Here is a 23346-nt window from a genome sequence, read left to right on the forward strand (position 1 = left end):
GGAAAGAAGCTCATTATCCGCCGGTTCAGGAATCTCTTTAAGATAGTGATTTCACAGACTGATGATCAACCCGTTGCCTAATCCTGGCCACATTTCAAAATTCATTGACGTGCATCTATAAAGCCTCTTCTGTTTGAGAGAGCCCTGGATTGGTTACAGCTTTGTTTTATCATGGGAAATAGCCCGGGGCAGGGCCCACAACTTTAGACAAGCCAGCGGTTTGGAATCCCATCAGAGCTCAACTCGGGTAAGTTTTGTTATTTAAATTGGTCATCAGCTTAACATTCTCTCCTGGCCTTAAATACTAGAAAGCATTTCCCGGACTTGTTTTTGACTTATATAGGGTTTTAAACTCAGCGTCAGCATTTCAAACGCACAGGCCCGTTTTTTTTTCCACCTCGAAAAGTGCTCCGAGCTCCAACGCCCCAAGTCAAGTTGACCCGAGGAAAGCGATTCCCCTTCACCTTACTGGGTTTTTTTTCACCGACCGGGGTTGTCAACAGTTACCGCACTTCGTTACTTGACACTGTGGTGCGAACATACGTCTAACAGTTTTGCCTGTTTGTTGGCAGTATAAGCGTCGCTTCTTCCTTTGTACGCCTCGCCAAGTTCAATGGCACCTAATTATTCCTGAAAAGGCGCCGCAGACACAATCATATGGATTCCTCTGTTGGGTGAGGACATCGGAGAAAGTCCTACAGGTTCGTTGGTGGTGGCCACTTTAAAGCACGGACTATATACTATGTATCCCTCCGTATCCTGTAGCCTGAAAACATCGGCGACAACGCCCTCAGGGGGTTCACATATTGTATATTTTCCCTCTTTTGTTTGCATAGTCATGGAATGTGGTTGTCGAGTAAACTATTTACTTGATTAAACATTCCATACAGTTCTACAAATTGAATGTCTGTGTCTAAGGCAATTGAAAAACCCCATGTGTCAGCTGGTTGGCAGCGTGTAAGTAGACCATTGTTGAACGTCGTTAGTATTGTTGCACTGTGACAACTTTTCTCTTTTCTTCCGATGTTTACGTCAAATACAGCCAGTACTGGTGTGTTCAAATAGAAACCGGAAGGCGGAAGACGTAGCCGAGGCTCAGTGCGCGACTCCTGCATGGTCCAAACACACGCGCTTCAATTGGCTTGCCAGTTTCTGCACACCGAATCAAACTTTCAAATTATAAATATCACCCAATCAGGAAAAACCTACTCGAGAGATACCATCGTGGACCTGGACAACTTTTGCGTGACTGTATGTTTCGCCGGCGAGAGGTGCCAAGTACCGTCTGGGCCTGTTGTGTCATGAAGAATCTGAGAGACAAAGTTGCCACCTCATTCCTCGAGCAGATATTAGTGCCCTGAATTTTCGACCTTGTCGTTTGGGCCAAAGGTCATGAAAAAACGTCTGTCTGATAATACTACTAGCGCTGCTACGTTTGACCCCGAAAGGAGCAGTAGGAGGTAGGTTGAATTCTGTTTATTTATCTTAATACCAACAAAACACCATAATTGCTTAATGAAGAGAGCTCCCTCCGCCACACAAGTGCCTCCCATCGAAAAACGTGTCATTTAGTCACCTAATCTTTGACCAGCAACTCACCACTACACTTTAGAGTTCTTATTCTGAAGATAGAAAGTTTCTAAGCAATACACTTGGCTATAATATTTTTTCTGGACAAGAGACCCTGCGGACGGACGTACGAAGAAATTGCCGCTCGCACTTAAAGGGAGAAATTTTTAGAGCAGAAAGACGAAAATAAAAAAAAAAGATTGTTTTGTTATGAGCTCGCCAGTATGCTTGGCATCATCATGCATGCGTAGAGAACGCTTGGCGGGAAGCATGTCCTAAAGGCCATCTACTATTACAGCCATCAGATCGCTATGCTAGAAGCTATTAAAAAGCCTAACCCCTTTCACCGACGGGATATGCTTACACATCAAGCCAGCGACGCTAAATACATGCGGCAAAATATGTGCAAACGTGAGGGCCACATGGATCGCGATGTTTTTAGTTTCAGCCGAGTAGTAATTAGGAGCCGTAACTGCGCACGCTCGAGTGGAGCTTTTCGCCCGATCACTGAGCGCAGCTTTCACCGGCATCGGACCATGCTCGTTTCAAAATATTTGGTGAACGCCCCCCAAGGTGGCGTGAACAATATTCAAGGGTGTAAACTTGATATATCATACCAATAAAGTGAATCCTATCGTGCGGTATTCGGGTTTATCGCTTACAGGATGCGCACTTTAGCGTTTTTTTTCCATTCGCCCTTTGAAACATGAAGATATATCGGATTTCGGATCGTGTTACGAGACGACGACCTCGGTAAGGCTAATTGCAGGCAAATTTCTCGTGCATCTTTTAAAGGTAACCTCCATCGATATTTTTTTTTCAACTGAATAATCGGAATTTGCATTTTCACGATGGACGCACTTATGAATTTACCGTCACGCGACTTCAGTATAGATAGGGTGAACCCCGTCGTCAAATTTGCATAGTCGTATGGCTCCATCTTAAACAACATTTGATTGTTCTCACATTTGTATGTACTCAACAAATGCTTTTGCAAACATGGAATACATAATGTGTGTCAATACATCGGGATCAGTTATTTTATGCTTGTGAAATACCATGCAGCGGCCATCGTTCGCATTCTGTCGGGGAATGGGAGGGGAGAAAAATCTCAGATCAAGGGATACTTTGCTTTACAATTTCGAACTCACTTCACCATTTTTACCTGCTGTGTGCTGACCAACCGCCTCGAGAACGTCAAGACGAAGTTCTCGTACTCGGCGCGGGTTGCCGGTCTATATAATAATTTCCACCCTCAGCGCAACCGGCAAAATCGTGCGAGAACCAAACTGAGTTTTGCACTTTTCCAAAGATTATCCAGCTAGTTTGTTGCAATATATTGGAATGGTTCCAGGGTGTTGGATAATATTACTGCTCGGTCCTCGCCTTGCACAATCCCACAGGCTTTGTTTGAAAGTTTCATTGTGATCGCGGTATTACATCACTTCAATCCAAGGCATGTTTCGTGTCTCTATCATAGCTCACAAATATTGGTCAACCACAATTTTGATCATTCGAGAATTGAGACTTTTTAATCGAAGGTTCGAAGACACTCATAACTTAATAGAACAGTCTCACCATTGTAAGTTTTTAGCGACAGAAGAGTGTCGCGACCCTATGCCAGACAACAGCCCTTAATGTTCCTTGACAAGTCCGACCTACGTGCTATGGCGAACTCTCAGGAGACTCGTTTCTGCCGTCGTCTCGTAAGAAAAGACCACGGTTAATGCCTCTTCGACCGCCGATCTGTAAGGAAGTCGATGGTAGTTAGCGTGTGACCGTAAAAAGGATAAAGAGAGCTTTAAGAAATTCCGCGCAGCGAAATGTGCGCTCACAGGAACACACATGAATCGCATTGTTATCCACCTTGTGGCGAAAGCCTGCGTACCTAGCCCAAAGCATATTCCTTACATTTTATTTCGTTCCAAAGAGAAAGGTGCGTGACGTTAGAACCTGACTGGCTTCAGGCAAGCAGGTCGATATTTCTCCTATTTGTCTTATACATATGTGTTTTTCTTAGCGACTACAGATGAGTGCCCCGGCGGAATGTTCACGTGCGCGAACCGACGATGTGTTCCGGAAAAGTGGAGATGCGATTCCGAAGATGACTGCAAGGACAACTCGGACGAAGAAGGCTGCCGTACGTAACTATTTCTGATCAGCTCCCACACTAAGTGGCGCGCTCATTAACAGACATTTAAAGGATATCTGCGGCTGCCAATAAAGCGATTTGCACTCTCATACATTCCACAAACAGCAGCATGCACATCTGTACTAAAACGCAGCCCTTGTGAAGGAAGCGTCATTTTTGCCTGCAGCCAAGTCAACGGAGCGTGGGACTGGCGTGTCCCGTGCTCTATTGATGGAGTGGGTACTGAAATTTATGGCCTTACGCCCTGGCATAGTGCCCCTAGATATGAACCTCAACTGACGGTAAAACGACACTTGAGTGCTTTTGACATTGTATTTGCAGGTGCGAGCTCGTGTAGTAGCGATCAATTCACGTGTGGAGAGGACAAAGATGGGGCCTATTGCATCCCTGGTTATTGGAAGTGCGACGGCGAAGACGACTGCCGGAATGGAATCGACGAACAAGGATGCGGTGCGTAGAAGTTACAATAAAAGACAGAAACGTTAGATCGACAAACAAGAGGATACATGGTTCAAGGGGCACTGAATGTGTCGCTGCAGGGGGGAGGGGGTTCTTGTTCGCCATTTTACAGGCGCTGTCGCCTGGGGAGATGGGGGAGATAAAGAGGGGCTCGTCACTTGAAAACCAGCTAACAGAAGGTACATTTAACTTTACGAGGTCCATTTGCGACCTGTTCCCGCAAAACTTTTTTTTTGCTGTTTATCGGTTAGTTAGTCTGCGATAGGATTTGCAGTAGCCTGTCTACAGTTGAATGGGTTTGTCACAAGAATGACCTAAGCCCAGATCTTGCTTCGGGCAAAAATCGTTGTTTCGACAAGACAAAAATACTACCTGTCAATTCGCTTGGATGTCTTCTTTTCACCTTGTTAAAACCCTACTAAACCCATTGAAACTCGCTGAAGTTTCCCACCCAAATTTGCTCAACAGATGTCGCCGTTTTCGCGAACTTTCCCGCCCAAATTTGGCTGGACAGATGTAGTTGATTTTCGCAACTTTCCCCCCTTTCGGCGTCGCCTCCACCATGTCTACGGCTCGTTGGTATCCCTTCTTTTGACCGTCTGAAGCAACTCGGATTTATTTATGACAATGTGATTAATGCTAACAAGATTCTATTTCTCTGGATAGGGGGTTTAAGAAAGAGAACGTTAGTATGTTTGCCGACAATTTTATGCATCAATACTGCTGATCTCCAGCCTTTCAGGTCGGTATTGCGAAACTTCGCAACGCTCCCACTGATACAGATCATTTCATTTTAGGAATTTTGAGTGTTCTCAGGCCAGCAACAGTTGCTGTAAAGAATATGATGGCCAAATGGCCACGTGCAAGTTACACAGAGGACTTATAGAAAGAACTCTTTTATTATCGACAAGCAGTCTATACATTTGTTATAAAGGGCAAAACGTCGACTCGCCGATAATAAATTTCTTTCTGGTGCTGAGTACGACAGATTTCTGGCGTATGAATCTTCGAGATTGACTCGGGTATTGTGTTGCGCCTTGCAAATACGCGGACCCTGTTTCTCAAGCTCTTTAGAGACAACGCTTCTAAATCAAGATCGTCAGGGATTTTTTTCCTGTATTTTCCGGAAACTGGAAGTTCAACTATGCATCCCCATACAAAATATCAAAAATCTAAGAGCAATACATATCACATGAACACTGAGATTTTTTAAATGTTATTTCATAGTGATTTTATAGACACATTCCTGAAAGCTTAGAGGGGTAATGCACCAACTATCAGGGCAGCAGAAGGTGAAATGTGACTCGGGGTTCCGTTAACTGTCACGTGTGATGTATTGAAAAATAATGTCTTCTTCTATTTCCAAATGCACGGCGGAAAGCCTAGTGTTCAGATTGTCAGCACGGACTGCATACACACACACATACACGCAATGTCAAATGCTATTGTTGACAACATATTTTACTCCGGATTCGAAATTCATTTGTCAACAGTAATTGCTGCGCATTACGTTGTGTTGGCAAGGCTAGTGTCTCATGCAAGAGTAACGGAAATATATTATCAAGTTTTTGTACAGCTATTGTCCTCTTAAGAGTTGATTGAAAACGGTTTCACTACACACAGGTCGGGTAGTTTGTAGCTTAGTTACGTCATAGGACTTGTCTCGCAAGGCGGACAGGATAATGAAGAACAGTGCGTAATTCACCATCAGGCTTTACAAATCCATTGCTACACTTGTCATTTGTTTGCCAGTCGTATTATGTAACTTTTTTGGGGCCATAGTCTTTCCTTCCATATCATGGATTCGTGGCAAACGATATAGAAACCTAGGAACAATGCACTCGAGGGACTGTTGCACTTGCGGCCGGGCAGCACCTCCAGTCAAGTCTAAGAAATTATCCTTCGGCTTCAAAGATGCAATAAACAAACAGGCATCACACAGCAGTGTGAATTATGTACAATGTATGTACAGTGTATGTACAGTACGAATAATGTACAGTGTATGTGTTTCTTTTGTACGTGCAGGTCATTTGAACAGCACGTGTGCACCGGATGAGTTCAGGTGCCCGGATGGCAAATGCATCACTGCCCGATGGTACTGTGACGAAGACAAGGACTGTAGTGACGGGTTCGACGAGCAGGACTGCCCGGAGCGCACCTGCAACGCGCTGGAGTTCCGCTGCGTCGACAGCTACTGCATCTCCCAGACGTGGATGTGCGACGGCGACCGGGACTGCATCGATGGGTCCGACGAAGACCGGGACCTGTGCGACGTCACTGGCCCCTGGCTGTGTGCCATGGGCCAGTTCGCATGCTCCGACCGGCAGTGCATTCACGTCTCGTGGCGTTGCGATGGTGACATGGACTGTGAAGATGGATCGGATGAAGTGGACTGTTGTAAGTATGCTCTTTGAACTTGAATCTGTGTCGCTTACATTGAAACGTCATCACTTTTGACAATGCATCACATTTAAAATCTCCACATCCCATCATCACCATTACATTGACATCACATTCCACGATTATTTTTTTTTCGGAAAATAAAACTGAAAACAAGAAAAGACGTGTACTGAAAACAAGAATGTTACAGCCAGTCCCATGCACAGTACTGTAGATTTCCCATAATTCATTGCGATTTGCATCCTCAGAGATTCCCCAAAGAAGTCTACCAGGTCTCCCATGTGTAGACAAATTCATAGACTAGTTGTAAAAATTCTGAAACCGTACTTTTAAGGACACCATTCTTCTCAATTCTCATTTTAAATGGTTTGGAAAATAATGCAAGATCAAGAGAGGAGATAGCATTTTTGTAAAATTTTCCACTGATTGTGTCTTCAGCCATACAGAATAATGTAATGGAAATTAGGGAGACTAGTCGCACCTGTTTTTTGAAACAAAAGGATATTGATTATTTCCAATGGAAATGACAAAAGAAATTTGCATTCAAAGTTTTTCTCAGACAATGACCCTTCAGTTCGTCGTAACTTGCTACCTAAAAAGTATGGCATTTGTAGGACCTACAGAACGTGATTTCCATGGTTGTTTAATGGTTATTTGGAAACTTTCACTGAAATTTCTAACCGTACTTTACTTTATATTATTTATCAATTATTCTGATGCTGCACATTATTGCTTGCATACAGAACTGAAAAAGTTATAAGAAAAGAAACCTTCAAGGATACAAATCGAAGAGAATTTTGGGTAATTTATTGTACTGTGAGCCAGTCCCATCACTGATATTGTGTGGTGTTATTTCCAAGCACGAAAAGTTTGCAACACGTCACGCATGCGCATGCACGCATATTGAAAAGAAATGAAAATTTTCCAGGGATGAGATTGAGAGGGATTGACGAGATCTTCCGAAGGGTGTTCGCAAATAAATAAACATCTGCAGGGATGAAAATTGTATAAGATTAGGCTTCTCTGCCCTAAATTTTCGAAAAATACTGGTCCACAAGACTGAAAACTGAAAAAAGTGTATAAATAAAATTGGGGAGGGGGTTCCGATTTTCATCCAAAGCCAGCAAAATGTATGTCGTATATTTTGAAGGCGGGATAGTGTTTCATGTCTCACTCCTGACCACACCCCCCTGGAAAGATAACGACCCGTCCCTATCAGGGCACTCCGACCTACATAGTCGCTTTGATCTTGGACAAAAATTACTGAAGACTAAGCATAACTGTGCACTTCTCATGCTATCTGTCGGCGGTATATTCTCGGGAAGCGGTGAATAGAGCGTGGTAGGCTGGAGAGGGACTCCAGGGTACTCTAACCGCAGTGCTTGTGTAGTAATTGAGACCTAATCGATAGCTCAAATAGGGTTGCATATAATAAAAAGTGGACTCACAACACGGTGATTACCGATGTCAAAGAAAATGAAATTAAAGAAAACAGCTCAACCAAGCAGGAGGTATTGAAAATGATGTAAGCCATAAAAAATCGTCGATTGCCCCGTCTCTTTTCATCCCATCCACAAGTCACACAAAAGGTATACTTTACTTTGTGGCCTCTGTATATGGGCAACATTGTAAACAACACATTATCCTGGCTCGGCGGTTGACGTCTACGAGGTTCTAAAAACATTGCTGGAATTTACGATGAAGCATTCGGTGGCTTCATACCGTGAGATCGGAGGATGTCCAGACAGTCCTTTGTATGCAGTCAAGCGCGGCGCTGTTCAGCGCATTCGCATTGCCCACCGTGTCTTCTTGAGTGTTGCTTCGCACGGTAATCGATAACACACCCATCGCTAAGATTCTCAGACAGAGGTACACCTACGCAAGGCAGCATTCCCCGCCTGCCTCTGTTTTGTAAACAGCACTGAGGAATTTTACCACACCTTAGACAGTTATTTAAAAAGCACCGAATCGTTGCCGGTGTGCCATCATCGAGTAGGGTTCGCAGGGACCGAAAGCCGATCTGCTCTTGTTCTCACAGCCACTCCAAGCTGCCGTGACGTCATATGTGACTCCAAATAGAGACCTTTGTGTGCATAGTCTGTTTTGGGAGTGAGAAGGAATTCTTGAAAATGTATTTTCGGATTTTCGTTTACACAAGGGTCGCACGCAGTAGACGCTGATCGAAACCTTGGAAACGCGATCAGGTAAACTCGTCGTAAAATCAGAGCCCTTTTACGACATTTTGCCGCAATGAAGAAGGTGTTGCTCTCAAGTCTGTGACAGGTCTCATCAGATTTCGCGATTTTCCGCAGTACTCCTTCTTACCGAACATCGTTTTTAACCCTTTATTACATCCCTTTGCTGTCACATCTATGGGATATCGCCTTTCTGCCAATGATTGACGTTTTAGTCATGCTTTGATACGTCGTATAAATTTGGTCATACATACCATACTTTATAATACAGTTTTTTTTTTTTGCAATTTCTAGTGCACGCTTAATAATTACGCTCTGAAAGATTGATCCACCCACGAGGACCGCGGTTTAGAAAGATGGGATTACGTCATATATTTTCGTTTGATACTTTGGCATATTTCTGAAAATAAATATGCAGAATCGTTTTCTCTACCATTATACCTCGACGCCGTTGAAGTAAGTCGAATTAACAGATGGGAAATCAATTAAAATTTCAGGTCGCTCGTGTTCAGAAAAAGTAAATCGGGTGGGTACACCACATAGAATGTTACGCCCAGCCAAATATGACATATATACACCTCTACGATATAACCATAGGTGTGATGTTCAGCATGTTTGCGGCATAAGCATAGTTGCAAAACCTTCAGTAAAGAAAACGCTGATTGAAAGATGACGATTACTGGTAATTAAGAAATGACACAACAGCGATAAGTTTGACATTTCATAATTTTTGTTCTGTAAATATGTTTATTTACTTTATTCGTCCCCAAGGTATACTGATACACGAGTTATTAACCTTGTCAAAATAAGAATTGAAGCTCCATTGGCTGTCTTTTTTTGTGTATATCCCATAATTTCTTTTGTTCTGCGTGTACAGTTATCACACTTTTTGGCAAGCTTTTACAGGACAAAGACGATGGAAATGTTTGGAAAACATACAGCTATTGTCCCTGTATTAAATACAATGACATCGTTGACAAATTGAGGTCTTGTCCGTTTCAGTTTCGTCATCAACAATGTAACAAAGGGCATTGTTAGAACAAGGCTGACAACTTGAAGTTGAACGCTAGATACTTTTTGATGAATTTTGGAGCGGAGAAAAAAAACTACATTTGATAAATAGCACAAAAATAATGGGATATACATCAAATGTCAGTGCTAGCTTAGCTTCTGATGATCGCTATCTAGATTATATTATATAGTAGCAACATTAGCGCGCTTACGCGTAGTTTTCCTCCGAATAGAGTCTTTCTGTAAGGAATCTGGTGACCCGATTACGTACTTCATAACAAATATACTTCACGGGATGATATCAGATTATAATACGGCTCAACAAAATCTACGTAAACGGGCAGTTCGGTGACTTTTCACGCCCAATACAACAAGTGATAACACGTTGGCAGATAAATATTGCCTTCAAATATTTTCGTTTTTTTTTCTCTCCCTCTCTTGTTTCTCACAAGACGACACGATATGCAAAGATTTATTCAATTGCGGTAACGGCGAGTGCGTCATGAATATGCTCAGGTGCAACGGACTTAGGGATTGTAGAGACGAGACCGACGAACGGGGTTGTCCCTCCTCTCCCTCGCCCTGTGACGCCAAAACGGAGTACCGGTGCGACAACAACCAGTGCATAGACAAGTCTAAAGTGTGCGATAGCCAAGACGACTGTGGCGATCAATCCGACGAGCCCAACCATGGCCAATGCCGTAAGTCAAGCTTTTCGTTTTCTACATAATCATACAATGGACAGTGTCTAATATCTTGACCGACGTATACTTTAATATCTTTTACGGGGACCCCATTTCAGAAATCCGACTTGACCGACCTACATTTAAACGTCATCGAGTCTTTAGTTGACTGGATCACGGGGCTAGTAGCGCCAGCACCTTCATGACTAAAACCAGTATACCCTTTACATCAACAAGCTCTGTTAGTTGAACTTTGTAGACCTTTCGCCATTTGTAGTTATTTGTGTGTCGTAACAACTGGTTCGCATAATCTAAAACATCTCTCCAGTCCTCAACTTCTGACACATGTAGTGGGACTCACGCGCACGCGCCGCAATGTTCCAACCAATCAGAACGACGATTTTGATCACGTGTATACATGTCTCCAGTATATCGGAAGGGATAAAATAATGACAACCAAACATCTGCAAATTATATCCATTTAAAAAAACGCGTAACACGTATCAAAGATATTGAATAGTTGGCGAATTAAAGTATTTAAGGTTAAACGCGCCTCGGGGACAGATATTCGGACTCTCAAACTTTCACAATTCTTTTCTGATATACCACTTGTGGGGGTTCATTATAAAGCTCTTGGTGTAAGAAAACTTTTAAAAGGCTTAGTTTTTCGAAATTCGAAAATTTTATTTTTCGTCATAGAGTTAACGCAGGGATGGCGGCCATTTTGAAGTGTAAATATCTGTAAATCTTGTGTTATTTGTTTCTTTGGTACCAAAATTTGCACAGTGACCCCCGATTTTATTCTTGATTTTGACAGTACTATAGTTTTAAAATACACCTACTTTTTCGTCACCTGCCTTCTAAAGTATGCAGGATTATTTTTGAGCATTTTCTGTAACATGCAATGTCACCTGACATTAATTAATTCTAGACTGGACTGAAATTCAGTCATCAACACTGAATATTAAACACGTAAGGCATATTTGAAAGGTGAGCATGGGGTATTATTGACTTAATTTTGTGCGTAGGACAGGAAAGAATAAAAAATAATTGGAAAATAAAATCGATAGGTTGCACTAATTGAAATTTAAAAACAGGAAAGAATAAAACATAATTGGAAAATAAAATCGATAGGTTCACTAACTTTGAGAAATGTACGGAAAAATGATGAAACATTCAAACTTTATAGCACAATCAGTTGTTTCGGTTACACAAAAACCGTATATTTTTTCCCAGTGAATGTAGATGTAAAGAGAAAGGCGGCCTCGAACTCACAAAAGACAGCGGAAATGGCGTCATTGCAGCTGACGTGTTCTCGCGGCGAGGAAAATATTGCTCGCCCGCCCAGCTGGGAAGTAGAGTTTGTTCATGATTTGTTCTTTCTTACAATCGCAATTTTTTCTTTACTTTTTTGTTTTTAGTGGCCTGGAAATGTAAGGACGACAATGGAGGCTGCTCGCACATTTGTCACGACTCGCCGAATGGCCACACGTGTTCATGCAACGAGGGGTACCAACTCCAGGACGACATGAAGACGTGCTCGGAGATCAGCCCGTGCGAAGTGCCCGGCCAGTGTAGTCAAAATTGCAGGACCACCAGGAATGGGCACCGTTGCTCCTGCGTTGATGGCTACGAACTGGCCCGAGACCGCAGGTCGTGCGACCCGGCTGCCGGAGGTGACCCCTTAGTGCTGTTGGCCAACAGGCAAAACATTTTAAGGATCACCCCGGGAACGACGGTGACCCAAGAGATCGTTAGCGATATCGAGTCGGCCGTGGCGCTGGACTATGACTACCAGCGGGGTTATTTGTACTGGAGTGACGTCGGAGAAGAGAAGATACTTCGGTATGTATCAACATGAAAAAATATTGACAGTGTTAAACTGGTAAGCCCTTGCAAACATGAACGAGTCCATTGTGTCGTCTTCTTGGGAGGTTGGTCTGGCATTCCACACGTTTTGTTCAGTCTTCTTTCCGTCGACATGCGTGTGACACTGTCGGCCAAATATTGTACACTGATAGCAGTGTATGTACGGGGCCTAATCAATCACAGAAACTGCAGGAAAGTACGGTCGCCTCCGTAAAATTATGTAAATAGGGTATGTGGAAAATTGAACGTCTGCGCACTAGACTGCGCACTATCATAACTTTCGGTAACTTCATTTAGAAAGTTTTCTACACAAAACGACGCGTGCTTTGAAGTGTCTTCGGTTGTCAAAGCCGTGCTATGTGGTTTTTTTAGAGTTTTGTAAAAGCCCATTTCACAATAACTCTGGTGAAGTCTTTTGGTCTAGTTAGCGTTGTTCAGTAAAGGTTTTTCACCTCATACGCGTGCCACCACAATAGACAACATATGAAGTGTTTTGGGTTGTTAATAACATATTGCGTCCAGGTTTTTAAAAGGACATGTGTAAGCACATAGCGCTTGTTTAAATCGCCATGCTTGTAAATATACTTTAAATGCATTGTGATTCATGTATTTTTTTGTCAGGGTACATGATTTCTCCCAAAGGGTGGCCCCTCCAAACCTTGTGTCATCTCTGCACAGAGGTCAAAGCTGTTAAATTCGCCATGAAGGTCGTGAAACTGTTTGCGCGTACGAACACCTGCGATGGCTTGTAGACAAAAGCAACATTGCGAAGCCTTACCTACGTCATTTTCCACAATCCAATTGCCTTTTTAGATCAAAATAAATTTCACAATGCCGCACTGCATTTCTTTGTGTCTGATAGTATTACAGGAATGAATGTATATATAGAAAGTTCTCCAAGCAAACTTAGACTCGATGACCGTACACACGACTGTCTCGCCTATTAATTTCCTAATTTAATCCATCATAGCGTACATAGATCTTCAGGCCAATTCTTCCGATTCGTGTTATTAATAGATACCCGAGCTTCTTTGTAAATTTGTTGCACCAACGAGCGTATCTGATGATGAGCATTGAACAAGCTGTCATTGATTGATTGATTAATTGAATGATTACCTGATCGATTTATTTATTTATCTATGTATTTATTTATTTTTATTTATTTATTTAAGGAAACAATTAATGGTAACGGTGAAATCGAAGTGTTGATCGAACAGCGAGTCAATACCCCCGACGGAGTAGCCGTGGACTGGATCTATCAGAATCTCTATTGGACAGACACCGGCACCGATACAATCGAAGTTGCCCATCTGGTTCCGAGACATGGCGCCATTCAGCGAGCGATCCTCATCAACGAAGGGTTGGACGAACCCAGAGAAATCGTCGTCGATCCAGCCGAAGGGTAAATGAATTAGCATTTCACGTCAAATTACATCTGAACGAAATACCTCAACGGCTTCTCTGGGTTTGAAAAAAAACTGACCGTAAACTACATTATTGAGTGATTGCCAACGCAGTCTGGTGATCCGTTGTTTGTCATTGGACCTTTTCTTTCTAACCCTAGAATGCCCTATTGCAAAGGGCTGCCGACACTCACAAGAATATTGTGTAGAGTTAATTAGAAAAATAGCACGACTCCGAAAATCGTCTTTTTCAAGCTAATTGAAAAGCTCAAAGCCCGTATTACTCCTATAATGAAGTGAACATGCCCCTCACAGATTACAGTTCCCACCCATGTTGCCATGAGGGCCGGCTTTTGATCACGTCCGACTCACGCAGGTGTCTGCGCAGATCTAGTCGCGAGTCAGTTCTGCTACCTGTGTAACTGGCGGGATATCGTGTTTCTCCTCCCCTCCCCCCCTTCCAGTGTGCACCACACATTTTCCTTATTACATCGGCAACTGCTGTAATCGTGGGAAGCGCTGGAACTTGTAACGATATCTCCTGGTCGTGCCCATTAGTAACAAATGGTCAAACAGTGCATTTTTGGCAGCCGAAATGCGCCGTTTTTTTCCTTGGCCGACAGCCTCCGTCGAGTTTATTTTTATGCCATTTTTTAGAGTACTTCTCTGGATGACATATGACCGCAAAACAATCAATTGTAAAAGAGTAGTAAAGCCGCATCAAAAATCAACATAATAGAAATGATAGCGACAAAGTCTGTCTACAATGATCCTTCCCGTATGTCAGGACGCCACCCTACATAATTATTTCTCCCGAGAAAGGGTTCATTAGATAGCTCTCCAACCGGAGTCGTTAAGTATCGGTCTTTGGAAGGGTGAAGTTTTACCAATTCGGAGTGGACATGAGTGCAGAACAAATCGTTCAAGAGCTGATTGCTCACTTTGGCGATCAACAAGGTCAACAATAACTTTCACCGACGTGTTTCTTGCTAATCCGCCGGCAAACACACGTTTTCTTAAAAGCTGTGACGCCACACCCGATGGTGCCAAGCCGAAAAGTAAATAGTTTACAACGGATATTTGAATTAAACCACGCCGCCACTTCAGCGGAGCATTCTCCCATGCCGAAGACAAGTCGGTTTCTATTTTATAAATTACATTCGGACAGTAAACTTCAAAAGACTGGCTTAACGGCGACTCTGGTTGTGTTCAGCCAGTTTCCTAATTCTTCGAGTGTTTTGCGAAGATAGCAACAAAGACCGGTGTAGTTGTGCGATGTTTGTTTTCGTTAGCGCTTCTTTTGAAGTTCCGAGCCTTAAAAAAAATCTGTCCACCCGATTCACTCTCTTCAACTATGATATAACACATCACATATCGTTACACAAACAAGTGGGACTTTTTCCCCCATTTTGGTTACATTTGAAGCTACCATGCGCTTTTCAATAATTTTACTGCTTTCCTTCTCCAAGTAATGTGATGAAAAACAGTTTAGTAAACACTGACATATTCAAAGTGCTATCGATGGACACCCCTGTCGACACACCCGACACAACGATGTACTCCGTTGAGTTCGTTTAAATTACGCTTTATATAACACACTTAGTTGAACAGTGATTTCCAGAGAGAGAGAGAGAGAGAGAGAGGGAGTTCCAGAGAGAGAGAGAGAGTTCCAGAGAGAGAGAGAGAGTTCCAGAGAGAGTTCCAGAGAGAGAGAGAGAGAGAGAGAGAGAGAGAGTTCCAGAGAGAGAGAGAGTTCCAGAGAGAGAGAGAGAGAGAGAGAGAGAGAGAGAGAGAGAGAGAGAGAGAGAGAGAGAGAGAGCGTTGGTGTATTAAATGGACAAGCTTTAATTATTACACTACATGGTGGTAAAAGCATATTTTCTTTGTCTTTTCCCAAAACCTTGATGTATATTCAAGCATGTTAGTTAGTATAACATCCTCCCAACTGTTCTTGCTTTTGTTCCTTTAATTTTTGCTGAGTCATCTATCGTTGAAGTTCGATCAAACTAAGAGCAACTACACAAGAATAACTTTATAAGGGTATTTATGCTTCAGCAACGGCAGATGTAGCTGCAGTCGGACCGTCATGACTCAGCAAAAAAAAAACACCAAAAAAACCCTAAAAGACAAACAAAACAAACTAAGGGAGCGAAACCCCAAATGGTGCCCGTCGCGGGTGTTTTTCAAGAAATGAAATATGCAACGATACGTCGACAAATTCATTCATTCTAGTGTAGGGCCGAGTTATCATCTATAATAAGTATACATTGGGCTCCAAGGAGTCAAACATTATACAATATATATATATATATATATATATATATATATATATATATATATATATATATATATATATATTATTACAGTTGTATTGTTATGATATTATTATTGTTGTTTTATCCAGTTTCATGTACTGGACCGACTGGGGAAGAGTGGCAAAAATAGAAAAGGCAGGAATGAATGGTTGTGGGCGTACCACCATCATAGAGGAAGACGTACTTTGGCCGAACGGTTTAACCATGGACTACGTGGGCCGTCGTATCTTCTGGGTCGACGGGAAACTGCAACTGATGGCCAGCGCCGGTCTAGACGGCGGGAACCGAGTGAATATCATGGTCTCCAGTTTCCTCTTGAAGCACCCGTTCTCACTCTCCGTGTTTCTGGATCACGTCTACTGGACTGACTGGGAGACAGAGAAGGTGTTTCGCGCCAATAAGTTCACCGGAGGGGAGAAGACGGTCATCGCCCAGAACTTATACTCACCGATGGGAATAGTCATATATCACAGCTTAAAGCAGATGCCCAGTAAGTACAACGCCCGCAAGGTTATAGTGAATATATTCCCCTTGCAGATCGCCTCGGTAAGGGGTCGACCATTGATCTACTAGGGGTAATCTACACAGCAGTAACTGCTGAAAAAATTAGGCCATAGTGATTTTTGAAAAAAAACCATTCACCTGGAGATGGGCCGAAAACAACCTGCCCCCGGAAAACAAGTAGTTTGTATTTCACTCAAAACCTGAAGAAAAACATTTGTAAAGTTCTGAAACTGCGCTAAACTATTCCATGCTGCCACCCCGACCACTCCATCCAAAGTTCTTATCGTTCATCCCTTAAAGCGGTGTCAAACAGGCACTCCATCTGTCTTTCCGTGATGGGAACCTTTTTTTGCTGGTCTCAGACTAATAGATCTGTGAATAACAGCATACCGTCTGACGACGAGTCAATCAAACAATCTGCTCTGGAATGCAAAGGACGTTGACTGACGGGAGTGCATACTCACTCCGCCATGATATTCTTAAGCCATGCAGCCAGCCACTTTATTATTAACCAATATACCATTAGATAAATGTGACACTCAATGATTCAATAAGAGGCGGACCCGGTCATATCTTAAAGCTAAAAATCGAGTATAACGCCGGTGATGAGAATTCCAATAACATGCAAGTCAATTGGCCCGTCCCGTGGACCACCTAATTAGTGTGTCGCAATTAACTACTTTTATTAGGCAGGGAAACATCTCAAGACAAAGCAGCTAAACAAAACAATAGACAGTTACACTATGAGGATGAGCTGTAAATAGCCTCGTTAACAAATCACAAACAACAACGGCGGCAGCGGAATTTTCTCTGCCGTCTGCGGCACTGAATGACTCTGCGACTCGCAATAACGCTCTTTCTCCATCCAGGTAGGAATAACTGCGGCGACAACAACGGCAAGTGCTCGCACATCTGCGTGGCCGGACCAGCCACCAGCGACTGCGAGGCCAAGTACACATGCCTGTGCCCCAGGGGTGTCAAGATGCGGGATGACGGCCACACGTGCAACGTGAAGGGAATCACGCCTCATCCAGACCTAATCACCGGTAGGTTAATTTGATTGGAGCCTTTTTGCTGCCGGGAATTGCCCGAGCGAAAGGTTGTTAAGGGAAGGGTTGGGGGGGGGGGGGGGGTAGAAATTTGTTTATAACTATAGGATTTGTATAAATTTCAACATCTCAATGATTTAGATTAGGCCTACTCCAATAATGGTGCCATAACGAGAATTATAGAATTTAGTAGTAGTAGTACTAGTAGCAGTAGTAGAGGTAGTAGTTTTTAGTTTTCAAACCATCGTTTATTCACTTTATACACAAAATTGTACAAAGACTTAAAAATCAGAAAACGGAAACTGGTTTCCAAAAAAGGGAGAAAACTGAAAGGGAGAACCTAAGAAATACAATGAATTAACAAATATTTACAAAATAAGTACAGAAAAATTCAAAACGGCATGAGATGAAAAAGACGAAATCCCGATGACGAAAGATACTTGAGGTAAGGCCACATGGACAGATATCGATGATAGTAGTAGTAGTATAGGGACACCAATTACTTACCTGTAATTCAGGAACTGTTTTTGTTATATTACGGCAATGATCGAACACTATCCGTAAAGTAATTATTCAGTTTGCACTTGTAAGAGCTCCCTCTGACTCTGTGTCTCTCTGCCTCCCTCTGTCTCTATCTCTCTGTTTCCTAGTCTCCTCTCCGACTGCCCTTCTTTGTGTGTCTGTCTGCCTGTCAGTCTGTCTGTCTGTCTCTACACTCTTTCTCTCTGCGCCCTTGGACACTTAAGGTAGTATGCACCTCGAAAGTGAAAGACTTAAACTTTTGCTATAACTTTCCTTAAAGAATCTTTCAATCATTCTCTTTCAAAATCAAGAATAAAAACAGGGGTTCACCATGCAAATTTTGGTACTAGAGAAACAAATTTACCGATATTAGAAATTCAAAATGGCCGCCATCCCTGTCTTAACTCCATGGAGAAAAAAAATTCGAATTTCGAAAAACTAAGCCAGTGAAAAGTTTTCTTTAACCAAGAGCTATAAAATGAACCCTCACAAGTGGTATATCAGAAGAGAATTGTAAAAGTTTGAGAGTCCGAATATCTGTCCCCGAGGTGCGTTCTACCTTAAACTTATCTTTGTTAAATGGTCACAAGCGTGACCTCAATCTCCTCTCTGACATCCAGTGTGACCTCACGCTACATCAATGGTAAGCCAAAATATCGCATCCGTCTTGCGCAAAAGCGTCAAATTTTAAACTTTTTCTTCTCCATATACTCTCATATAGTCACGGCAGTGACTTCCAACCGAACATCTGATTTTTTCACCTTAGAGGCCAGGGACACGAGTCGAGCTTGCCTCTTCCAAGCGTTCACACGTGTCTAATATACCCACGGCAAGATAACATTCTATCTCTCATTAGGATCTTTTACAGCCAGGTCCTTAAGTTCTTACAGTAAAGAACCTTAAACATTCGTTTTGGTATGGTAGACAGCCTCTCATTTCAGTTTTACGCGTGGGTGATGATATCATCTGATAGACTAAATGCTCCCATAAATCGCTGTGTTGCACTTTAATACAGGTAACGAGTAGACGTGGTTGGGGCCGCCGCTGGGTATGCTAATCTTGCTAGATCTACGGCGTTTAAGATTGTGCCGGAATGGTTTCTCGACAAACTGTGCGGTCAACCATATCCGTGCGCGGGGGCATGCCCCTTCTCTCGTCTCTGCGCATGTAGACCCTTTCTCTCCATCTGGTTTTGACACTATTCAACACCTGTTTGACAATGTCAACTTTTAAAGATGCAATTCAAATAACTATGCCGAAGTAACTACTTGTGCATATCTACGCGTTCCTTGAAAATGTTCGTTGAAATTGCATCATGGGATGTGTTCACAGCAATTATTAACGTAGAGAAATATTATCATACACCTTAGAAGTACAAAGTCGTTCTTTTTTGACGTTTTGCGATATCAGAAAACTTCGAATACTTGCATAAAGTCACTCAATGTACAAAATGTATCCTAAAATATTTATTCTTATGGAAGGCACCGACAATTAAGATTTCATTCAAAAGGTCGCATGAGGTCCAAACTTTTGCAACAGTGTATACTGTGTTCAGCCATGCATGGTGACAGTTGTACACGGAACTTGATTTTTTAGTACAGACCGGAAAATATTTCTCTGAATGTTAAGTGTTGTCTGGCTGCAAGAAGAGTTAAGGTTCTTCACAGTTTACCAGTATTTCAGCATGTTTAAAGAAGTCAAACAACACAAAGTAGTTTTCATATCATACAAAATTCTTGAAAAGGTAAAAAAGAGGGACTTTGTCCCTTTAAGAAGACCTTCCTGTGTATACAGTATAATATATTTTAGTAAACAGCTTCAGCACAGTTCATAATTTACATAATATGTACCTGCGTAGTTCGAGCGAATTTGCTACCACCGCTTACTGACAGTTTTAGCGCCATCAGAACATTTGTAAAGTGTGAATGCACTTTGTATGCACTGAAGAGTATACAACCAAAAAGTCGCTATTTTTGGATAATAATTTGCAAGCTTATATCATTTTGTAGGTCAGTCACATTGTCCGCCATCTTGAAATGTGATCATGAAAGGCTGGTGGACTGAACACACTCCTGAACTCACAGATATAGAACATAGTCTGAAAGCGGAAAGCGATGACGCAGTTTCTGGTTATAGAAGTTTGGATATTGTACTCGTAACTGCTTTGGCAAACTTTAAACTTCATAGATTGCTTGATAATTTATTCATTGTAACCTAAGTCGAATGACACACATGTACTAGGTACCAGGAGCCCACTTAAATTCTATCAACCATTTTTTTCTCCCAACAGCCGAGGTAACATATACAATCAGCGTGTACTTGGACTCGTTATTATTCGAGAACCCCGGCAGGAAAGGCGTGAGGTTCACGCTCAAGTGCACCGTCTCATCTAAGAATGGCGGGAAACAGGAAATCCAGTGTCGCCCGGGCGATGAAGACGAGAATTCCACCGACGCCATCGTATTTCAGTATAAATGCAGCGGAAGCAGTAGTGGCGGCAAGAAAAAGTCGAAGAAAGAAAGGAACAGACGAGATGCTTCACAAGGTTACTATGTTTACTTAACAGTCATGTATTCTCCCTTTCTCTCTCATCTCCCTCTACATATATATATATATATATATATATATATATATATATATATATATATATATATATATATATATATATATAATATTATACTGCCTATGTATATAATATATACAGATAGATAGATAGATAGATAGATAGATAGATAGATAGATAGATAGATAGATAGAAAAATAGATAGAAAAATAGATAGATAGATACTTCGAAGTTTCCACATGTCTGATTCAAGAATCGTATTTACAATATTTACACTTCATCTTTCGTTTTTGCACCATAGGTCGAAGCATCCCGAAAGTTTCCCTAAAAAAAGTCGGCACGGAAATGTTGCAAGCTGCTGTGACCCGTGACATTCCATTTGTCTTGCGATGCAGAGCGAAAAAGCCTAAATCCGGAAGTCAAGAGGGAGAAGCCGCGGAATTGAGCGTCGGATGTTCACCGTCTCACTTTGAGCTCCCCGACGGGAAGAAGGAGAAAATAAGGAAGGCGCGCAAAGGGGCAACGTACAAATGCAAGTCACAGAGTAAGCGGAAACGAGGGAGGAAAGCTGATAATTAGAAGAGCTCTCATATTTTGACTCTGCGTTGTTTCAACGAATAGCGAGATACTTTTTACGCGCGCTGCTGTGAAGTGAGTATTTTGTTGGACTCAACAAATATGCACCGAAGTTGGCGATGCGGAGCTGGACAACGCCATTTGTGCCCGCATCATCTAAGGTTACGACAATATATAAAAACGCTCACAAAAAAAACCGCTTTTTGTTACCTTTGCGAACATTCATATTTATATGAGAACAAAGACTTTGTTCCCTGGAGACTATTTTTATCAGAGACAGCTTACTGGTAAAGTATCCCTGCTTGCTCTTTCAGCAAAGAATTCTGTCCAAGATGTAAAGGATTTAAGAAACGTTTTATTGTCTTCGACACAGACAGTGGGTTCGAGGGCAAGCAACAAGCAAGACACGCTTGGCCCATAGCGTATGACTCATTTCGGCGTTTCCCGCCAGATTCTGCAAACTTTATTGACGAATCGCACGCGCATGTTCATAATGAACACATCATGCGTGCAACAGTGCGTCATGCGTAATGCAGTCGCTCATAAATTGTTTTAACAATACTGTCGAGCCATCATTTGAAATGATTGGCAAATACAGGAACACATTACCGAGGTGTAAAAACTGATGACCATGACCGGAGTTCAACGGGACAATGATTTTGGTGTAATGGTGAAATGTACCGTAGTATGATGACGCAAACTCCAGCGTTTGTGTCCAAACATTGTTGTGATTTATAGTGCTTTTGGTAGAATGCAATTTACATACAGTATTTCAGCATCTTATTGCCCAAATACATATAGCTAGCATGCAGATTTTACCATCTTTTGAGACTAATAGAATGTCTTGACCCTATTATCCACAAAAATCTCGACCAAGCTGGTTTTGAGTTACATATTGATCACTAGAGAACTTTAGGAGAAAGTTTTATCGGACTTCGTCTAAGTATTTATTAATTCGTAAATAGACATGAATTCGACAGCTGACTGCCGACTCCCGAGCCCTAAACGCAGACGACAAGTGGGCCATTTTCGCGCGCGCAACCCCCACTCATGTGTGTTTGAAGCACCATTGATTATCGAGGCCCCGATGATCTTCGATGACCTATCACTAGGCCACAAGATCTCATTTGTCTGGGTGAATGTACTGGGCGCGGTGTTGTCGAAAGGCACGTAAAAAAAATAATAAAAAAAATACACAGGATCAGCCAGCTCAGATGATCCCAATAGCAGTAAATAAACATAGCATATTTGATGCCATTTATCTCCCAACAAATGAATTAAGTACTTTTTACGTACCATGATGGCAAGTTAGCAACTAGAAAGTATCATTGCCTTTACGTTTTCTGCAAGAGTGTAAATTTGCATGAGCCAATGGACGTTTTTGTAACAGGGTTTAGTTTTGTAAAACGAAGGTCGGTACAAGAAGTGAAAATCACGTTATTTGTGTGAACCTCGAGTATTTTAGCCACTCCTTAGTTTCTTTATTACCTGTAACACGCTACTTTCTTGACATTGGCCTGGTGCCTAGTCTTCAGCGAAAATTTTAGCCTAAAGTTGTAATTGACAACGACCATAACGAAACGACTAAAAAAAAGTAAGAAAATGTGTGACGTTGACTTCATCCCACTGCCTGGCATTTCCCGCCAAAATCGAGAAACAGTTTCTCGTGAGTGTAAACCACGTTCCTACCTTTTTTATGTATTTACTTCCAGTTGATTAATTTCCAAATGCAAGTAGATATTATCCCATTCATTGGGTGTACATAGGGGGATATTCATGTTGTAATAAAATGAGAAAATCCAGTGTCTATCAAGATTACATTTTGCGGTCACTAATCTGCACATGTTAGATTCACAGCCAATGTTACATGCTGTCGATGTCGAAACTGTTGCGGATGTCGGTTTTTTTTATTTCACAGACGATGAAAGCTTTGTTATTAGCAAAAAAAATCCGTTTGTTCTATTTGAGAAGGGGTGACGCATCAGCGGTTCTGTTCAGAGCAAATATAGTCTGAAAAACAATGGGGGAAGACAGGAACGATCAGCTCACAACCTCGTGGCATGTCGCCTTTTACTG

The 23346-nt window shown here is 42.1% G+C and overlaps 2 protein-coding genes across 2 annotated transcripts; both read left to right on the forward strand.

Moving 5' to 3' along the window:
- The first annotated feature begins 1334 nt into the window (after positions 1-1334).
- On the forward strand, positions 1335-12356 carry LOC139138796 (very low-density lipoprotein receptor-like). The gene is made up of 6 exons (XM_070707330.1): positions 1335-1460; positions 3590-3709; positions 4043-4171; positions 6206-6577; positions 10239-10487; positions 11891-12356. Exons 2-6 carry the CDS (start codon positions 3616-3618, stop codon positions 12328-12330), a joined length of 1284 nt encoding a protein of 427 aa, XP_070563431.1. The 5' UTR covers positions 1335-1460; positions 3590-3615; the 3' UTR covers positions 12331-12356.
- A 1106-nt stretch (positions 12357-13462) lies between these two features.
- On the forward strand, positions 13463-23077 carry LOC139138795 (low-density lipoprotein receptor-related protein 8-like). Its single transcript, XM_070707328.1, has 5 exons — positions 13463-13740; positions 16146-16546; positions 17430-17606; positions 20422-20676; positions 20996-23077. The coding sequence occupies exons 1-5, from the start codon at positions 13478-13480 to the stop codon at positions 21271-21273; spliced, it is 1374 nt and encodes a 457-aa protein (XP_070563429.1). The 5' UTR covers positions 13463-13477; the 3' UTR covers positions 21274-23077.
- The last annotated feature ends 269 nt before the right edge of the window (positions 23078-23346 follow it).

This window comes from Ptychodera flava, chromosome 8, assembly GCF_041260155.1.
Source record: "Ptychodera flava strain L36383 chromosome 8, AS_Pfla_20210202, whole genome shotgun sequence".
NCBI classification, from domain to species: Eukaryota; Metazoa; Hemichordata; class Enteropneusta; family Ptychoderidae; genus Ptychodera; species Ptychodera flava.